This window comes from Cimex lectularius, unplaced genomic scaffold (genome assembly GCF_000648675.2).
Source record: "Cimex lectularius strain Harlan isolate CLEC.00 unplaced genomic scaffold, Clec_2.1 scaffold43, whole genome shotgun sequence".
Classification (NCBI taxonomy): domain Eukaryota; kingdom Metazoa; phylum Arthropoda; class Insecta; order Hemiptera; family Cimicidae; genus Cimex; species Cimex lectularius.
In genome coordinates, this window is record NW_019392661.1 from 2,643,710 (window position 1) to 2,660,750 (window position 17,041).

General features: G+C 33.6%; 1 protein-coding gene across 1 annotated transcript; it reads left to right on the forward strand.

The window, feature by feature from the left end:
• LOC106672539 (dihydropyrimidinase-like) lies at nucleotides 1–5,554 on the forward strand. The gene is made up of 2 exons (XM_014404063.2): nucleotides 1–89; nucleotides 3,244–5,554. Exons 1-2 carry the CDS (start codon nucleotides 83–85, stop codon nucleotides 4,665–4,667), a joined length of 1,431 nt encoding a protein of 476 aa, XP_014259549.1. The 5' UTR covers nucleotides 1–82; the 3' UTR covers nucleotides 4,668–5,554.
• The last annotated feature ends 11,487 nt before the right edge of the window (nucleotides 5,555–17,041 follow it).

Here is a 17,041-nt window from a genome sequence, read left to right on the forward strand (position 1 = left end):
GTTATATAACGTTGGTGGGAGAACTATAAAACGAAAACCGGCTCGGAAGGACAAGCTGTTGTCAGCAAGGTACTGCTCCAGTATGCAACGTAAGTACGAATACATTTGTCACATTCTGTGCATTGTCATATCATAGTGAGTCTATGAATATTCAGTTTCAACTTCCGTATTTTTTTAAACTAGTGTGTTTAACTAGCTAACACGCTGGGTTTTTACAATTCATGAAAATGTATTGTGTACATATTTTATTATTGTATATAATATTAAATTTATTGTATAATATTTTAAATAATTAAATATTGCATATATTCCAAATTAAATGGTAGGTTTCTATTTTATAATAACTACATTTTAGAATAAGGAATGATTGTCCACAAAAAACGAAATTCATATCATTTTGAGAAAACAAGAGTGAAAATGAAAAAGAAAGATAAACAAAAACATATTTAGTACAAACACGTTTAGTAGTTGTGAAGGGTTATTATCATTAATTATTATTTGGAGAACGTGGGGGAGGTCGTGAGATCCGATCTAGTGTGAAGTAGGTTTCAGAAAAACATTTTCTTTATCGTGCCAACGTTTTGATTTTTATTGAGATCATCTTCAGGGCCTGTGATTAATAAACAAAATTCAATGTTTACAAATCCCAGGCCCTGAAATGATCTCAATAAAGATCGAAACGTTGGCCGATAAAGAAAATATTTGTCTAAAACCTAGGTCACACCAGACGGCATCTCACGACCTACAAATAATGATCAAGTAACGGTCACTAAACACCACATATTATCATCAATAAGGCAAGGAAATATACTTCAAATGATATGCAACAAGGAGTTTAATCAAATCAATATGTCAAAATCACGTTTATTTGGTATGTAGCACAACTTTTTCAATATATTCATTTCATTGTTCATATTGACAAGAATCTACCAAACACCCGTTTATTTACATTTTGGAGGCGTTAGAATATCACTCACGAATTATAATCAACTCAATCTTGTAAAAGTATAACTTTCATGTGGCTGAAAGGATACGAAAAATTTGGTTCTGGGTTGAAATTAAACCATAAATTAGTTTTTAATGGCTTATTTGTTTACATATTTAAAATTTCTCAATAATCCGCCTTATTAATAATGTTATTCTTATTACAGTATGCACAATATTTTTTAACCTATAATAAATAATTTCTTATAACATGTGTTTATTGGAATATTTTACAATTGTTATTCAGAGCCAACATTTGGGGAAGACATTTTTGTGGTTGATAAACTAAAGGGAGTGCGTAAGATTAATTTTTATAGAAATTAGTTTGGAATAAAACGTGGATTCTGTTTAACAATGCAGCTCTGCCCATTTTCTGTTTCTTATGTCGAACTGACCAATCTAAATTTTATTAGGCATTTCTTCAAATAGAATAAAGGTTATTATGATACTTTCAATAATCTAAGATTTATTCTTACTCTAGATCAGTTCAAAATAAATTAAACACCAAAAATATATTGACAGCGACAAAGTGAACATGAATATTTTTTTAAGCATACATCAAAGTTCGTTACGAGAATAACTTTAAACGGTTGCGGTTTGGCTCAATGATAATCTTTATTGGATGGTCAAAAAGAGTGATTACTGAGCAATATTTTTCTCGAAATGCAATCGGTTGGGATAAAACCAGGATTAGCATATTACTGACAGCGCTTTTATGTCCGCATCACGCAAAAAGGCCATTTGCATATCCCTCATAACTTTTTGTCCTGAATACGTCGCTCAATACGAACCTAAATTAGTCGCAGCGTGTTTGATTTTGTATGATCGCTCATAATTCTTACTTATCGAAGAGTTTAAAAACAAAAACAAACCATTTTTTCCGCAGAGCATAATTATTTCTCAAATCACAATTATACATTAAGTAATTTTTTTAAGTACGTCGATTTTTCGAACTCGGAACATTTGTCTTACAGCGATGTGCGCTTGTCCATCGCCTAAAACGTTACGGCAGCGGCCACCGACGACCCCAAGTGCCTTCAGTTAATTCCTACCTGTCTACAACTTAAAATCAATCATAAATTCATTAATTAACCATTCATATAACTAACTTACCAAAAAACAATATGTAAATTACAACATTTAGATGTAGATGTAGATGTAATTTTTCAGGGCATGATATACTGCGCCCTATAAGAGCTATTGTATCCCACGTTCTCTGGCTAAAGCACATCGGTGAGTCCTATTTCATCAAGAAACTTGATTATTAGGCCCGGTTTCTGTGGTTGTAGCTCTTCTATGGTCACATTATACATCCCAAAACAATTCTTCCAGCGGGGTAATGTAGCTCCGCAGTTTGTTAGTAAATGTGTTGTTGTCTCTTCTGCCTCCTTGCAGAATCTACATGTGCCATCTTGGATTGTTCTAATTTTCTTTAAGTGTCCATTTAATCTGCAGGGTCCTGTTAGGAATCCTGTTAGGATTCGTAGTCTGTTTCTGCTTCTTTTGACACATTCTGTGATTTCTTTCTTACGAAAATTGGATAGAAGATTCTTGGATTGTTTATGTCCAATGAGTGAATTCCATTGTTCCTTCATTTTCTTTTTGTCCTTCTGTCTGAGATACTCATTAATAGTGTGGATTCCTCTGCCACAGAATGGTTCGGGTCCTATCAGCAGCGTGGCGGCCCCTTTCCTTGCAAGAGGGTTTAATTTGGTTATGCAGTTCAGCACCATCCTTGAAGTAATGATACTTGAGCTTAGTGCATTGATGGCTGCTTGACTATCTGACATGATAGCGATATTCTTGTTTTTGTACCCTTTACTTAGATTGAATTGGGTACATCTTTCAATTGCATTAATCTCAGCTCGGAAGATACTGGTGTGTTTTCCCATGGGTTCTGAGTGTTTGGTTCCGGGTCCGAATACTCCTGCCCCCGAACCTTCTTGTGTTATTCTTGTGTTCTAGATCCATCTGTGTACCAGAGGATGGTGCCATTTTTAAAGGAGTTATTTCCATTTCTTTCCCATTTTTTTTTTGTACCCAGATATATTCGGAATTTTTGGTTCAAACATCCTGTTCGTGTCGTCTCAATTACAACATTTAACAATGTGGTATTATTGTTACGATTTCAGGCAGGCAACTATGGAAAACCTTTAGTATTGTTATAGTGACCAGTATAGTTGCCTACCTTCTTTGGTAGAAATGGTACATACATAGCTTAACATTATACTAATATTTTTTTTTACTTGATTTGTGCAGGTAAAATACTCATCAAGAATGGAAGAGTTGTTAATGCGGATATATCAGAAATCAGAGACATTATTATCGTTGGAGAAGTTATAGAAAAAATAGGTACGAATTTATCTCCCGACAGTGACACGGAGGTAATTGATGCGACCGGTAAATTTGTATTTCCAGGGGGCATAGACCCCCATACGCATTTAGAGTTCGAGTTCATGGGAGGAACATCTGTTGACGATTTTTACAGTGGGACCCGAGCTGCAGTCGCTGGTGGCACTACGACTATAATAGATTTCGCCATACCGAAAAAAGGCGAGTCGTTGTTGGACACCTACAATTCCTACAAAAGAAAGGCGGACGAGAAAGTCGTCTGCGATTATGCCCTACACATGGGAGTCACGTCATGGGACGAAACGGTAAAACAGTGCATGCAGTATCTTGTCGAAAAATGCGGTATCAACTCTTTTAAAGTATTCATGGCTTATAAAAATATGATGATGTTGGACGACGCAGACATCTATCAGGCATTTCTTCACTGCAAAAAGTTAGGGGCAGTACCGATGGTCCATGCCGAGAACGGACACGTGATCGTCGAAAATGCGAAACGACTTTTGGCGAACGGTGTGACCGGTCCAGAGGGTCACGCGCTTTCCAGGCCTGAGTGCGTCGAAGCGGAAGCGACGAACCGGGCGTGCATGATAGCCGAGAATGTAGACAGCCCACTATACGTCGTTCATGTGATGAGTGATTCCGCCGCGCAGATGATTGGGACGAGGAGGAAAAGAGACTTTTGCAGGATTTTTGGCGAAACTCTGGCTGCAGGACTGGGCACGACGGCCCCGGAAACAGACGATTTTCGTGTTCAAGCGGCCCACGTGATGAGCCCGCCGATCAGGTCAGATAAAACCACGCCCAACACCCTTATGCGCCATTTAGCCGACGACGTTCTGTCCACGACGGGAAGTGATAATTGCACCTTCAATATTGATCAAAAGTCAATAGGAAAAAACGATTTTACCAAGATTCCCAACGGAGTGAACGGAGTGGAAGACAGGCTTTCCGTCGTTTGGGAAATGGGCGTTCACTCCGGTTTAATTACCCCGGAAAGATTCGTCGAAATCACAAGTACCAATTCTGCAAAGATATTCAACATTTATCCGAAAAAAGGCTGCATAAGGGTCGGCTCAGACGCGGATGTAGTTATATGGGATCCTAATAAAGTGAGGACAATCTCTGCCACTACACACCATCACGCTTGTGACTTCAACATATTCGAAGGCATGGTAGTTCACGGCGTGCCGGATGTCGTCCTTGTAAGGGGGAAGGTGTCTTTCAAAGATGGCACGATCTGCACGAAAAAAGGGTGGGGCAAGTTCGTGCCGACACCACCCTTTCCACCACTTCTTTATTCTCACAAGAGGTCAAATTTAACGTTGGTCTAATACTACCAATAGGACTCAACAACAGATAATAAATTAATAATTTATTATAATTATTAATAAATAATTAAGCATTCCTGATATTGTTAAAGATCCTACTTTGTAAAATTATGTTACCATTATATTTATGTGTGGTGTTTAGTGACCGTTACTATTTGGAGGTCGTGAGATAACGTCTGTTGTGACGTAGGTTTTAGAAAATCATTTTCTTTATCGTGCCAACGTTTCGATCTTTATTGAGATCATCTTCAGGGCTCAAATTGTTTGTTTTCCATGTAGATGTGTCATTCTTTTTTGTCGTGTCGAGAGTGCCCTTCATGGGCTAATCTAAAATTTTCTAGCATTGTATAAATTCAATTTTTTTCAACATCCTACATGCATTTGCAAAATTTAAACAATGTTTAAAAGTCCCAGGTCCTGAAGATGATCTTAATAAAGATCGAAACGTTTGCACGAGAAAGATTATGTTTTTCTCCAAATAAAACCTCCAAATAATCATTATATTTATATTGATATGTTTATATTTAGTCAAACCAAAAATGTATGTTTGAACTATAAATAACTTAGCTTCCTTTTTATTTTATGCAAAACCAATAAATAATGCATGTATTAATCAAATAAATATTAATTTACTAGTTCCACACCTTTAAAAACAAATCCTAGTATATGGATACATTTATATCCATATTTGGTCCTTGTCGTCCTTGGCGACATAGATACCAGTTTCAAAACAGTTGCAACGCGTAAAAGAAGACGACCTCCAGATAAACACATACAACTTGAAGGACTAACACAAATTCGTTCTGGAAATAAATATTTAACCCTCGAAGCTACTTATTATGCCAATAATTGTCTATTATTTTTCAAATAAATTTGTTATGCTCTTACAATGCGTTATTTATGTTATCCTGTCGATATCATTCACTTTTTTAATACTAATTTAGCAGTATTAAATTTAGGATTTTTATGTAGTATTATCGATATACCCATATTTTGCCCAGTACACAATTTACGTAAAATGCTTTTATCTACATTAACAACAAGCCTACGGGGAATTTTTAAATTATGGAACAAAATTCACAATTCTAATTAAAAAAGAAACAGAAATAAATTTTATAATTTTATTAAATTTTATGCAATTTAAAATGGGAATTTTGTATGCATTTGGCCTTCCGAATTAAGAATTTTAAAAAGAAAAATTAAAGCTTGGATGGCAATAGGATAAATAAGATTACGAGTGAATGTTTGGAGTCAGAGCTTTATAGCACTCAGAAGAGATATAGCTAACCTAAGATAGAAGGTGTGGATGTTAGGGCGTGAAATGACCTTAGCCGTTAAAACGCCCTTAAAAATTAATAATAATAATAATAATAATCTACATTAACAAATTGAGTAATTTTGTAAAAAATAATGAATTAACCATGGTTAAGAAGCCGTTATTAAAGAAAGTTTCTATGAATATTAAATTTATGAAAAGGTTGTCTAACTTTGTTAAGTAATAAGGTACTTACATTTTAACAGTCAAAACATACTCCCACGTTATGCACGATTTTTTTTCAACATTCGGTGGACTTTTTTGATGGAACTCCATCATCAAAGGGTAAATATCAACGAAGTCTTTAGTTTCAACCGATTTGATAAAAAGAAGCTTCTTTGATTTTCGACCCAAATTATTGGCTATTATCGCACAACAAATATTAACATCTGGTTGTAATTAATTTTAAATTAATTTTTCTGAAGAATGGTTTAATTATTAGTAGAACGAGTTAAAAACTTTACTCTAGGTCGATGATAATGTCATTTTTGCGGATCACTCGCTCGTGCAGCCGAAGGACTATTGCCCTATTGTGAAATTGTGAATAAATACCAGTGTTGAGGAATTATCTTGAAGCCACACGCTTTCATTGTACCTTATCTCACGTTAAAAAAAAATACACGGCATAATTGGGCGTAGAATTTTATCCTTAACGACGACGATCCCATTAACATCAAAGTTCAATTATTTAGATAACATTTTGTTAGATTTCGTGGTCCGCTTGACCAAATAAATTCTTTACAATTAATTAATTAAACCATATACTTGTTTAATCGTAGTTACCTTAGAACATTTGGCTCCATGGGATGCCAATTGAATTTCGCCCTTCTATGATAAGTAACATTGATTTTCATCACTTTTAAAGGATGGTACTATTCACAAATTTGTTGTTACAATGATCAATATTTAGAGCATTAAGCGCTCATCACCTTGATTATTTCAACTGATTATCTTATGTTCAACGTGCTCATTCTGACCATACTCATTGTAGAAAACAAACAAAAAAATCTGAATCACTTAGACTTAAGATGGTATACCAAAACTCCGAGGCGAGGTAGGCTTTTACGTTCTAAACCATGGCATAAGAAGGACTTTATTGTTAAACTGTTCTCACCTTGCAATTTAACGTCCGAGAAGACTGTTATCACGTTTCGGGTTTATGTTCACAACTCTGGAAGGTAAGAGCCACTTACTTCGGCAAAAAAATTCTGTCGCGGGAAGATATTACCTCATTTATAACTGTGCAGACTGATGTTCGTCCTTTAATTATGCCCTACAGTCCTGGAGAGTAAGATTTGAGTAGTTGTTAAATATGGTATATTACGAAAGCTAAGATATGTTAAGTCTTATGAATGATTAAATAAATATGTTCTACAATATGTAGCAATCTTGCTATTTTTTTTAATTTGGAGAATTTTTATTTTTTAGTAATTCTGCGTTTTTATTTGTTTCTGGTTTTCCTTCCAATAAACTCACCAGATGACTATTGTGTAATCAACGCTTTAGGAAGTATAAAAAGTATTACTTATTTTGTAATTTTATAATAAATTTCATTACTATTTATTAATTGAAATAATAAGCCAAACATAAATTAATTACTATTTATTAATATTAATAAAATCTTTTAAAACTAAATCAATGATTAAATCCATTACAGTTCGTGGTCCGATTGACTAATTAACATTTTTCAATTAATTAAGATTTAAGAAAGGTATTGGTTAAGATAAAAAATAATTCAATGAGTTTATCAAAACTGTTGTTAATAAAAATAGTACCTTATGACCCGCAAAACAAAAACGGTAATCTATCCATTTACAAAAACAGTGATGCATTGTACAGTATAAAAAAGCGATGGTCCAAGCTTATTTACCTGAGGTACACCACATTTAACATGTACTTATTCGCCATCAGAATCAGCACTATATACAATGTGAGACCGTCCATTCTTCCGCTCAAATAAGAGATAACGAAAATTCACGATTTTCTTCCAATTGGAAAATTTTCCATTTTTTCAAACCATAAGCAATGATTTCAAATGCGTCTGACTAATAATTACAATATTAGATCGGCTCGTCAGTTAATGACCAATGGTGTACTATTTCTTCATTATTAGAAAATATTGCAAAATTTGAAATTCTTCGAGAAATTGAATATATGATGCTGTTGATCCCAAAATTAATTTGGTCTAAAACGGAAAGTTTGGAATTCAAAACTAAAGTTGAAAACAAAATGGCTAAAAGAGACTTGATGGAGCTTAATTCTGAAGAGCCTTTGAGTGAATTAATATGATGGATTAAATATGCTGTGAGATTTAAAGTAAAAGAAAATGGTGATGTACTAAATATAAAAAAAAGAATGGTTTGACAAGAAATGTAGTAAAAGCAAATAGAAATGTTCTAAACAAAAAAAGCAATATTGGTTTGACGAGAAATGTATTTTGTAAAGAACTTAATTAGTTAGATTATTGTGAGTGTTTAGATATACTTTCAGTCACAAGTTGATCGTCTAAAAACTCCCAAGGATTCACACCAATTTTGCGATATACTTAAAAAATTTAACCAAAAGAAATATATTTGCAATAAAGAATTAATATTATATTTTAATAAAAAATTAAATAATTGTTTCGAATCATTTAACAAAGATGATTTCACCTTACGAAGTTCAACGAAAACTGGTCTTTCAAAGAGATAAAACTAGCAACAGGATACCATATAATTTTTTTTAAATGCACTTTTTAGAAAAACTAAATCTACACTTTAATAAAATGTATGTTTTTAGAAGAATTTTTAAGACTCTTTAATTTTTCTTTAAAAAAAAGGCGACACAATGCACGTTTCAAACTATAGAGGCATTTCCTTTATGGATATTGAGGTAAAGCTTTTTACCGGATTGCTTTTAAACAAATTCAGATAAATGCAATATAATCACAGAATTTCAACGAGCATTTTAATAAATTTGTTGCGAATAGATTTTTGTAGATTTAAGGTGGCGTTCAACTCGATTCCAATATGTCAATTGACGTACAAGTTATCAAAGTACGGATTATCAAGTATTGGAATTAATTTCACACTAAATAAATATAGTGGTGCGTTAAATTTGTCCATCAGTGTATTTTAAGAAAGATAATTAATAGAAAAACTTTGTAATTATCAAAACGTATATTATCTAATTATGTAAATGATGCACTATATTATATAAATTTATTTGATAAGACAATTTAATAATTACATAAAATACATTTTATTTTTTTCGGATTATTTTCTTTCTGTTTCCCTTTTATAGTAATAATAATTCAAAATAATAAGTATTAATAAAACAATAATAAAAATAATAAATAATTTGAAAAAATTGTAATTCACCTCTGCTGATGATTTAATATGAAAGAAAAAAATGTTTTTGATGACATAATTTGTCTTATTTTATTCTTAATTATTGATTATTGACATAACACCAGGCTGTATCACACGACCTTTAAATAATCCTTAATTAACGGCCATTAAATATTATCCGTTATTTTCACTATTATCAATTATAATATTGGTTAACTTCTCATAAATACATTTTTGTAATTATAAAGAAGTAATAATTAAATAAAGACAAAATTAATATTAAGATAGAAATGATGCAGTATGGGTATAAATATTTTCATCAATGTTTTGGAAAGGCTAAACAAACGTTTTAGTTAACTATTAATCCATTTATATTTAAAGGTCAATCATAAATGACCAAATTACTTACTTCAATTAATTATTTTTTTATGTAAGGTCTTCGTTTGAGATGAAGTTTTAGTTAATAAATGTAAACATAGTAGTAACAGTAGGGTTGTAAAGTGTTTAACGGGGTGTTAAAGGGATTAACGTAAGTATTAATTCTATTTCGCCGTCAAAAATATTATTTCTTTGCCCAAGATAGCCGATTCGAAAATAATTAACTTTGTAAATTTGTATAGTAAAGAAAGATGATATTTTTATGCTAGCTATCCTTTTCAACTAAGTATTGCTCACTCAATCCTAACCATTTCTATTTAAAATTTCATTATAGTTAACGTTAGTTCTAGATAAAATATCATGTTTCCTTTACAGAACACTAAATTGATGGATAATGGCTTAAGAACAATATATGTCATAAAAAGAATTTTTCTCTTAAGTTATAGGTCGAACAGCATTAGAATACTTACGCATATTAGAATAACACATGTAATAATATTTTTTTGCTCCACCTAATATCTCAATTTTCTCGTAATATCACACAATTATTGAATAAAAATGGAAATCGATGGTTTGTTAATGTAATATTTCCGCTCGTATTTACTTATTGCATTATTACTATTTCATTATTGCTTGATATATGCAATTTTTAACTTATTAATCTTTATGGATTAACCTGATTATCGTAATTACTACATCATAATATCAAAATTTTTATAAGTGCGTGGATTTTAAACTTGTAAACAACGTCCAAGATTGAAACTTCCTTCAAATAGCACATATTTCTGTATTTAGTGAAACTTTGTTACCGTTAGATGTGAAACGTTTTTGGCTCGCTGAAAGCGTACATAAACGCCAATCTATTTCCTTGTCTGCAATGCTGGAGATAAGGGAAATAAGAACACTGTCAGGATAAACACATCGCCAGCTCGATAAAAGGGTTTGAGTGCCGATCCGCTGCCGAATCAAGCAATTTAAGTCAATGCGAGATTTGACTTAAAGCGTTTCGCCGGCCGTTACAGAACGCGGAGGCCGAGTTAGAGCAGAAAATAGTGGGCGATATATCTCCAGTCCACTCCCCTTCCACGAGTACATAACGTGGTCCCTGGAGATTGTGAAAAATTGTAGGTATAAACCACCGTGTCGTTATACCAATCATTAATCGTTCGTTTCTGTTCAACCGGCCCTCGCTTTCTAATATCGAGTTATTTACTTACTGGACAATCTTTTCTTAAGAACACGACCACGCATCCACACTAAAAACTACGATTTTTTGCTCCGTCATTATTTTTCTAAATTACATCAATGTTTTTATTTTCTAGCAAACTGGCATAGGACATCGCCAACCCTCAATTTTTTCCCCGTCTTTCTCGCATTTTGAACCCTTCTAATTTTTTTAATAAAGTCTAATGTCTATCTAAATCTAATGTTTCTACAATGAATTCATAATGCTGTAAGATACAACAATGACCAACCTTTCCTTTTTTATCCTCCAAGAACCTCAGGGCCTCGTCATTTATGGATAACACAAATAAAAAACGTACTAAAAACGTAATAATTAAAACATAATGGTCTGGTTAGTGTTTCTTTACATTCCTCGGGATATTTATAGATAAGCCCTTTCATTCATGCTAATAAATTAGATTCACAGTTTCATTCACACTACCCTAGGATACTGGATATTAATCGCGGGTATTTAGAGATAATCCTATTTTTTCCATTCACATTACCCTGCATATTCATCCGGATAATTAGTGATATGCCCTGCATTGACGCAAAAAAATACATTCGTTTCAGTAAATAACACATATCGTATATGTGAAGGTACAAATATCTCTCTATAGTTAAAAATGGTTTTGAGATATTGAATTTAATTGGTACCTATTAATTAGTAATTAATGGTAAACAATTATATAAATCTTATTATAAAAGATATATATTATGTTGCTTGCTAGTTGCTTATACAGAAAAAATTACATAATCAATCAGCAGTAGTATTAATTTAAAACTTTTACGTACAAGGACTAATACAACGGACACTCGTATTTTTTTGTCTATGTAAAACTAATTGGTTTATTTTATCGTAATGTTAATAACATATTTTAATATAAACCAAATTAAACGAAATCAGCAATGCGTAAGTTTTAATAAAAAAATATTTAATTCTGATGATTTGAAAGAAATTCAAGTCACCGGAAAATCATTTAATGATCAAATATAATTAAACTCCCAAGTTGATCTGTGTCGTCTTTTTTTAAATGTCATGAGGTGTGAGAATAGTGTGTCAGCGTTGAGACCGTCTGTGCTGTTTATTTTAATTTGTATAGCATTTTAAAAAGTGTAATTTCATCATTTCTCTTTCGACGAAACGTCACACGGGCCAACCAAACGGTAATGGGCCGATTAAAATGATAAGGTCATCGGATTGTAACTATTATGAATGAAGTCACGATAGCTCAAGGGGTAGAGCAGCGGCGTATTAAGCCGAAGGTCGTGGGTTCGAATCCCGCTCGTTACACTTACTTTTTTATCACAACCAATACCTTATATAAAGGTTAATTAATTAAAAGGAGACTATTATGAATGTTTGGCCTAGGAGAAACTTTTCTCTACGGTAGAAGTAAACGGTATGGAGTATGTGAGTTAGAGTGTTTACATCCTGGACGTAAAATGTTGCCCTGCCATTGGAGAATCTGACCATATTATTTGCCGTTTTATCAAGGAAATTAGTATGTATTACCCGAAGTGACGTGCCTGTGTTAATCAGCTAACGGAACAGATCGACAATGTTAATTCGTGATCTTGGATACCATTCCAAACTAAGTCGATCAACTTATGAAACTATTGTAATATACCTGGCTGGACATAGACTTCAATCAAAGATGAAAGATCTAAGACTCCAACCGATTCAGGACTTTTAGGTTTTCGCTGTAAAGAAACATAAATAGGGGTAATTAAAGTAATTTTGAATTGAAATACAACTCAAAGATTGCAAGGAGATCAAGTCGATCTATGCCGGAGTCGTTCATAAGGATATTCTCAGTCCCATCCTTACGCTGACAGCCTACCGATCAACGCCACCCTGTCAACCTACGTGGAAGATACCAGAAGATTATGTACTAACCCTAACACCTTGTTTGCCATCACAAATATCATGGATCACCTCGAACTAATCAAAGAATGGAGCAAAGAATGAAATTGAACGAGGACAAATGCACCCAAATAATTTTTATTTCGCGACGTTCACATATATGAAATATTTAGTGCTAAATCTAACTAACATATGGATATGGAAACTACATCTTGACTGAACCGACAATAACTGAACAGAAGACTTAGACAACTAAGGGGACTGCTACAAACAAATTTAGACTGACAGTAACAAATAAACTAGCACTCTTTAGTATTGACTAGTTTTCGTGGTCCGCTTGACCAATTAATATCTTTCAATTAATTAAGATTTTTATTTGAGATAAAAAGTCAGTGTCGGGATACGAACGCAAGACCTTCGGATTGATACGCCGCTACTCTACCACTTGAGCTATCGTGATATATACTCTGTGCTATAGAAATCCTGCCAATATGGACATAAAGAAGAGAACTACGGGGTTCCATGAAAGCATCCTACATCCAAGCCATGTAAACATTCAATCAAATATCTACAGGACAATAATTGAAGCTAATTATACACCTCTAACCTTTCCTTTCACTATGACCTCAACATTTCATGTTCAAAGTTGTTCTGTTTCCGCCTGTAATTTCCACTGTAATATCGCTTTTTCAAGCCCCCCACTTTTTCGCCCCTAGAATCATCCACATCGCCTTAAACAACGTTGCCACATACTCGCCCCCTAATTCTTCAACAGCGATAGTGTCCTATTGGATGTTTTGTTAAAAACAAAAAAACAATGTGTCCTGCGAGAGCAGTGCTGACGGTTTACAATCGGAAGATTACATTGACATTAATGCTACAAGCTCATCACCGCAAAGGCATCATATCGCGCAAGTAGTTTATATATATACATCTTTGCTGAAATGCTGGATTTTATTAAAAAGGGCTAAAGTGCAAAAGTTGAAAAGAACTTACTTCCGTATTTAAGCATATTTGATTCTGTGCTTAATTAATGTTTAAATGAACTTTAACTAAAATTAAAAAAACACGTAGTTTTTCAGCCCAAGAATAGTTCACGAGAAAGTGGCTCGTGGAAGTGAGTAAAGATATACCCAGAATAGGAATGTGCATTTCGTTAAAATCCTTCTAAAAATTTGCCCACGCTATTCAAATATTTAAGAAGACTAAATGTACAAAAGGTAAAAAACGACTAAGTAAACTCCCATCCTGGATGGAGGTAGAGGGGTCTAAGTGAGCCTTATTTAGTAAGTGGGCTACTTAGGTCGAAGAAAAGGGAAGGGTTGTTGTGTGTCTGGTTGCTCGTTTCATAGCCCATTGCCCTACAGACTGACCCTCGGTGCCCTTCAAGTCTGAACTCAAGCCTGGAGAAGAAGCCATTACGGAAAATACCCAAAACTATTCCCTTAATTTGACCTTCGAGAAGCAACTCACCTGACATTTGGATGGGATTGTTTCGTATTTATAAAAATAATTGCATGACTTTTATCTCGTATAAACGGTAATTATCAGTGACAACCACTTTTGATGTTATTTTCATTTACCAACAATTTAAAACTACATTATTATATTTAATATCTAACTATATTATGAATTTCTCAATATCCTGGGTTTTTTGCTGTTTGTAACAAAAATGTGTTAATCAATAAACGGTTCTCAATTGAACCATTTAACCTATTGATTTTTAATGGAATCTTTTCCCCATTAACCAAGTAAAAATCATAATACGTAAGTTAAAATTTACTTTTAAAAATTGATTTCGACGATTTATTATTTTATTTTATTTTTTATGTACGGACATCTTTGTTATTATCGTTTGTTAAAAGACAGATATCAAAACATTTATACCCGGCGACGGAAAATCGAATCACGCAAAATACATAATAGAACACAACTAAAAACCACTGATTGTACAAATATGTTTGCAACTACTCCACAATGCATAAAAAGGAATGGATGTGCAAAATTTAGAAATGTATTAAAAAACACCACGACTTAATCCATCAAACAACACTAATACTTACACAGCTTTACTTACACTACCCACGACTTCGTAACTAAAACTTCATTCTACAAAAATCCAAACACTGAACACGTGGAAATGCCGAAACGCATCTGAACCGAAAAAAAAATCAGCGAGGATAGGCAGACCATTATTACAGGTTACTATCAAACGGACTCGGACTACGTGAGAAAAATCTAAAAAAATATAGCAATCAAAGACCGTGGTGGTTATCTCGTATTTGCCGTGGGTTCGAATCCTGGCACGGCCCTAGCAAATTTAAATTATAACAATATGTGAAAGATATTGAAACTGGTTTGGCCTTTCGTCTTTGAAACCCATTGGACATCTGAACGTCAAACCCAAATCATTACGATAGGTTAACGAACAAATAATAGGTTAATCTTCCCTCAGACAAAAAGAGGAAATCTCACCACATTATCAAGTCCATCGCACATATCAACAAAACACACTTATAAAGTGTTAGTATAAGACAGATTGAAACCGATTTATGTATACGTACTAAATCTATGGCGCACCACTAAGCCATGCAGCCGTTCACATCCAATAAACTTATATAGTCTTTCAAATCCAAAAACCTTAGAACCGTTGTGAACATTTCCCAGTACATTTCCAACACTACCTACTTCACAATGATCTCCAAATACTTTTCGTTCAGAACCTAATCCAACCTATTTTTCCACATTCCATGAAAACCTATCCTCTTATCCTAACCCAGCAGAACGATAAATACCCAACATTATCCATCCATACACCCAGTAAGGCGACTGAAGACTGAAAAGATGACTCGGGGACCTTCTCTAGGAGAAATGAAGAGGACTAAAACTATTAACGTAACTATTTAAAGTACTGGGACAGAAATAATTATTGCAGGTCCCACTCCGGCTGTATGTAACCAATTACACTGCTGACTACGAAATATATACTTTTTTGGCGACAAACACCTAGTTCATAGCTGGCACAGAACATTTTTCCTTTTTGCATTTTTAATATTTCAGCAGTTTCCACTTCAAATTAGTCTATGTAATTAATGCATATCTTATGGTTGCAATGACCTGAGATAAATCTCCACCCTGCATATACCACCACATACCAACAATCGATATTCGTTCATTCATTCGCTCACCACTAACTACTTACAACACGTTAATAAATACAATCATTCGTCTAGTCCCTGCCATACTATATACAATTAAGAATAGTAAATCGAGTGCCACCTGGTACTCGATATTCCGCCGATGACAGCTCCTCATTCATACCATAAAATTAAACCTAGGAACAGGCCGTCGAGATACTAAAAGACGGTTGATTACAAATTAATTTAATTGCTAGACAATAACCTATTTCTGTTTTTCGGAATATGTTATTCTTATTGTATAAATAAACGTTGTAGAAATGCAAAAATTGTTGCTTATTTGTATAAGTATCTGAAAAAAGAAAATATATTTATTTATAATATGTTTTTAAAAATATTTTTCTAAATTAATGATTCAGAGGAAATATATTTCCAATTTGATTTATTTATTTATGAATTCGTATAATGTAAAAAATAAGTATATAGTGTTATTGAATACATCATTTCTTGTATATCATTGTTAATATTGGGTTGTCCGGAAAATAATGCAGGATTTTAAGTTTTCATTAAAAAAAATCTATATAAAATATTCTGTTTACGTTTACAGGATTACTCATTTGTATGAATGTCAACACTTATTAATCCTCTTCCAAATGATATTGTTTGTTTACCTCTGTAGCATTCCGCTACTTGGAAATAATTCAGTCATCCTTATAATGTCAAAGCGAGAATTTCGTACGATTTTCTTTTACGAGTTTAAACTCGGCCGAAGCGGAGCCCAAACGGCTAGAAACATTAACCAAGTCTGGGGCGAGGGTTGTGTTAATGAGTGCACTGTGCAAAGGTGGTTTAAAAAATTTCGGGAGGGAGATTTCAGCCTTGAAGATGAAGAAGGTCGTGGAAGGCCTTCCTCTCTTAATGATGATGTTCTGCGATCAGTGGTGGAAGAAAACCCCAAAACAACTGTTCGAGAACTTGCAGAGCAACTCAAAGTCAGTAAAACGACCGTCGCTGACCACCTCAAGGCGATTGGAAAAGTGAAAAAACTCGAAAATTGGGTTCCACACTCATTAAACGATCGCCAAAAAAATCAGCGCTTTGATGTTTGTGCATCACTTCTTTGTCGA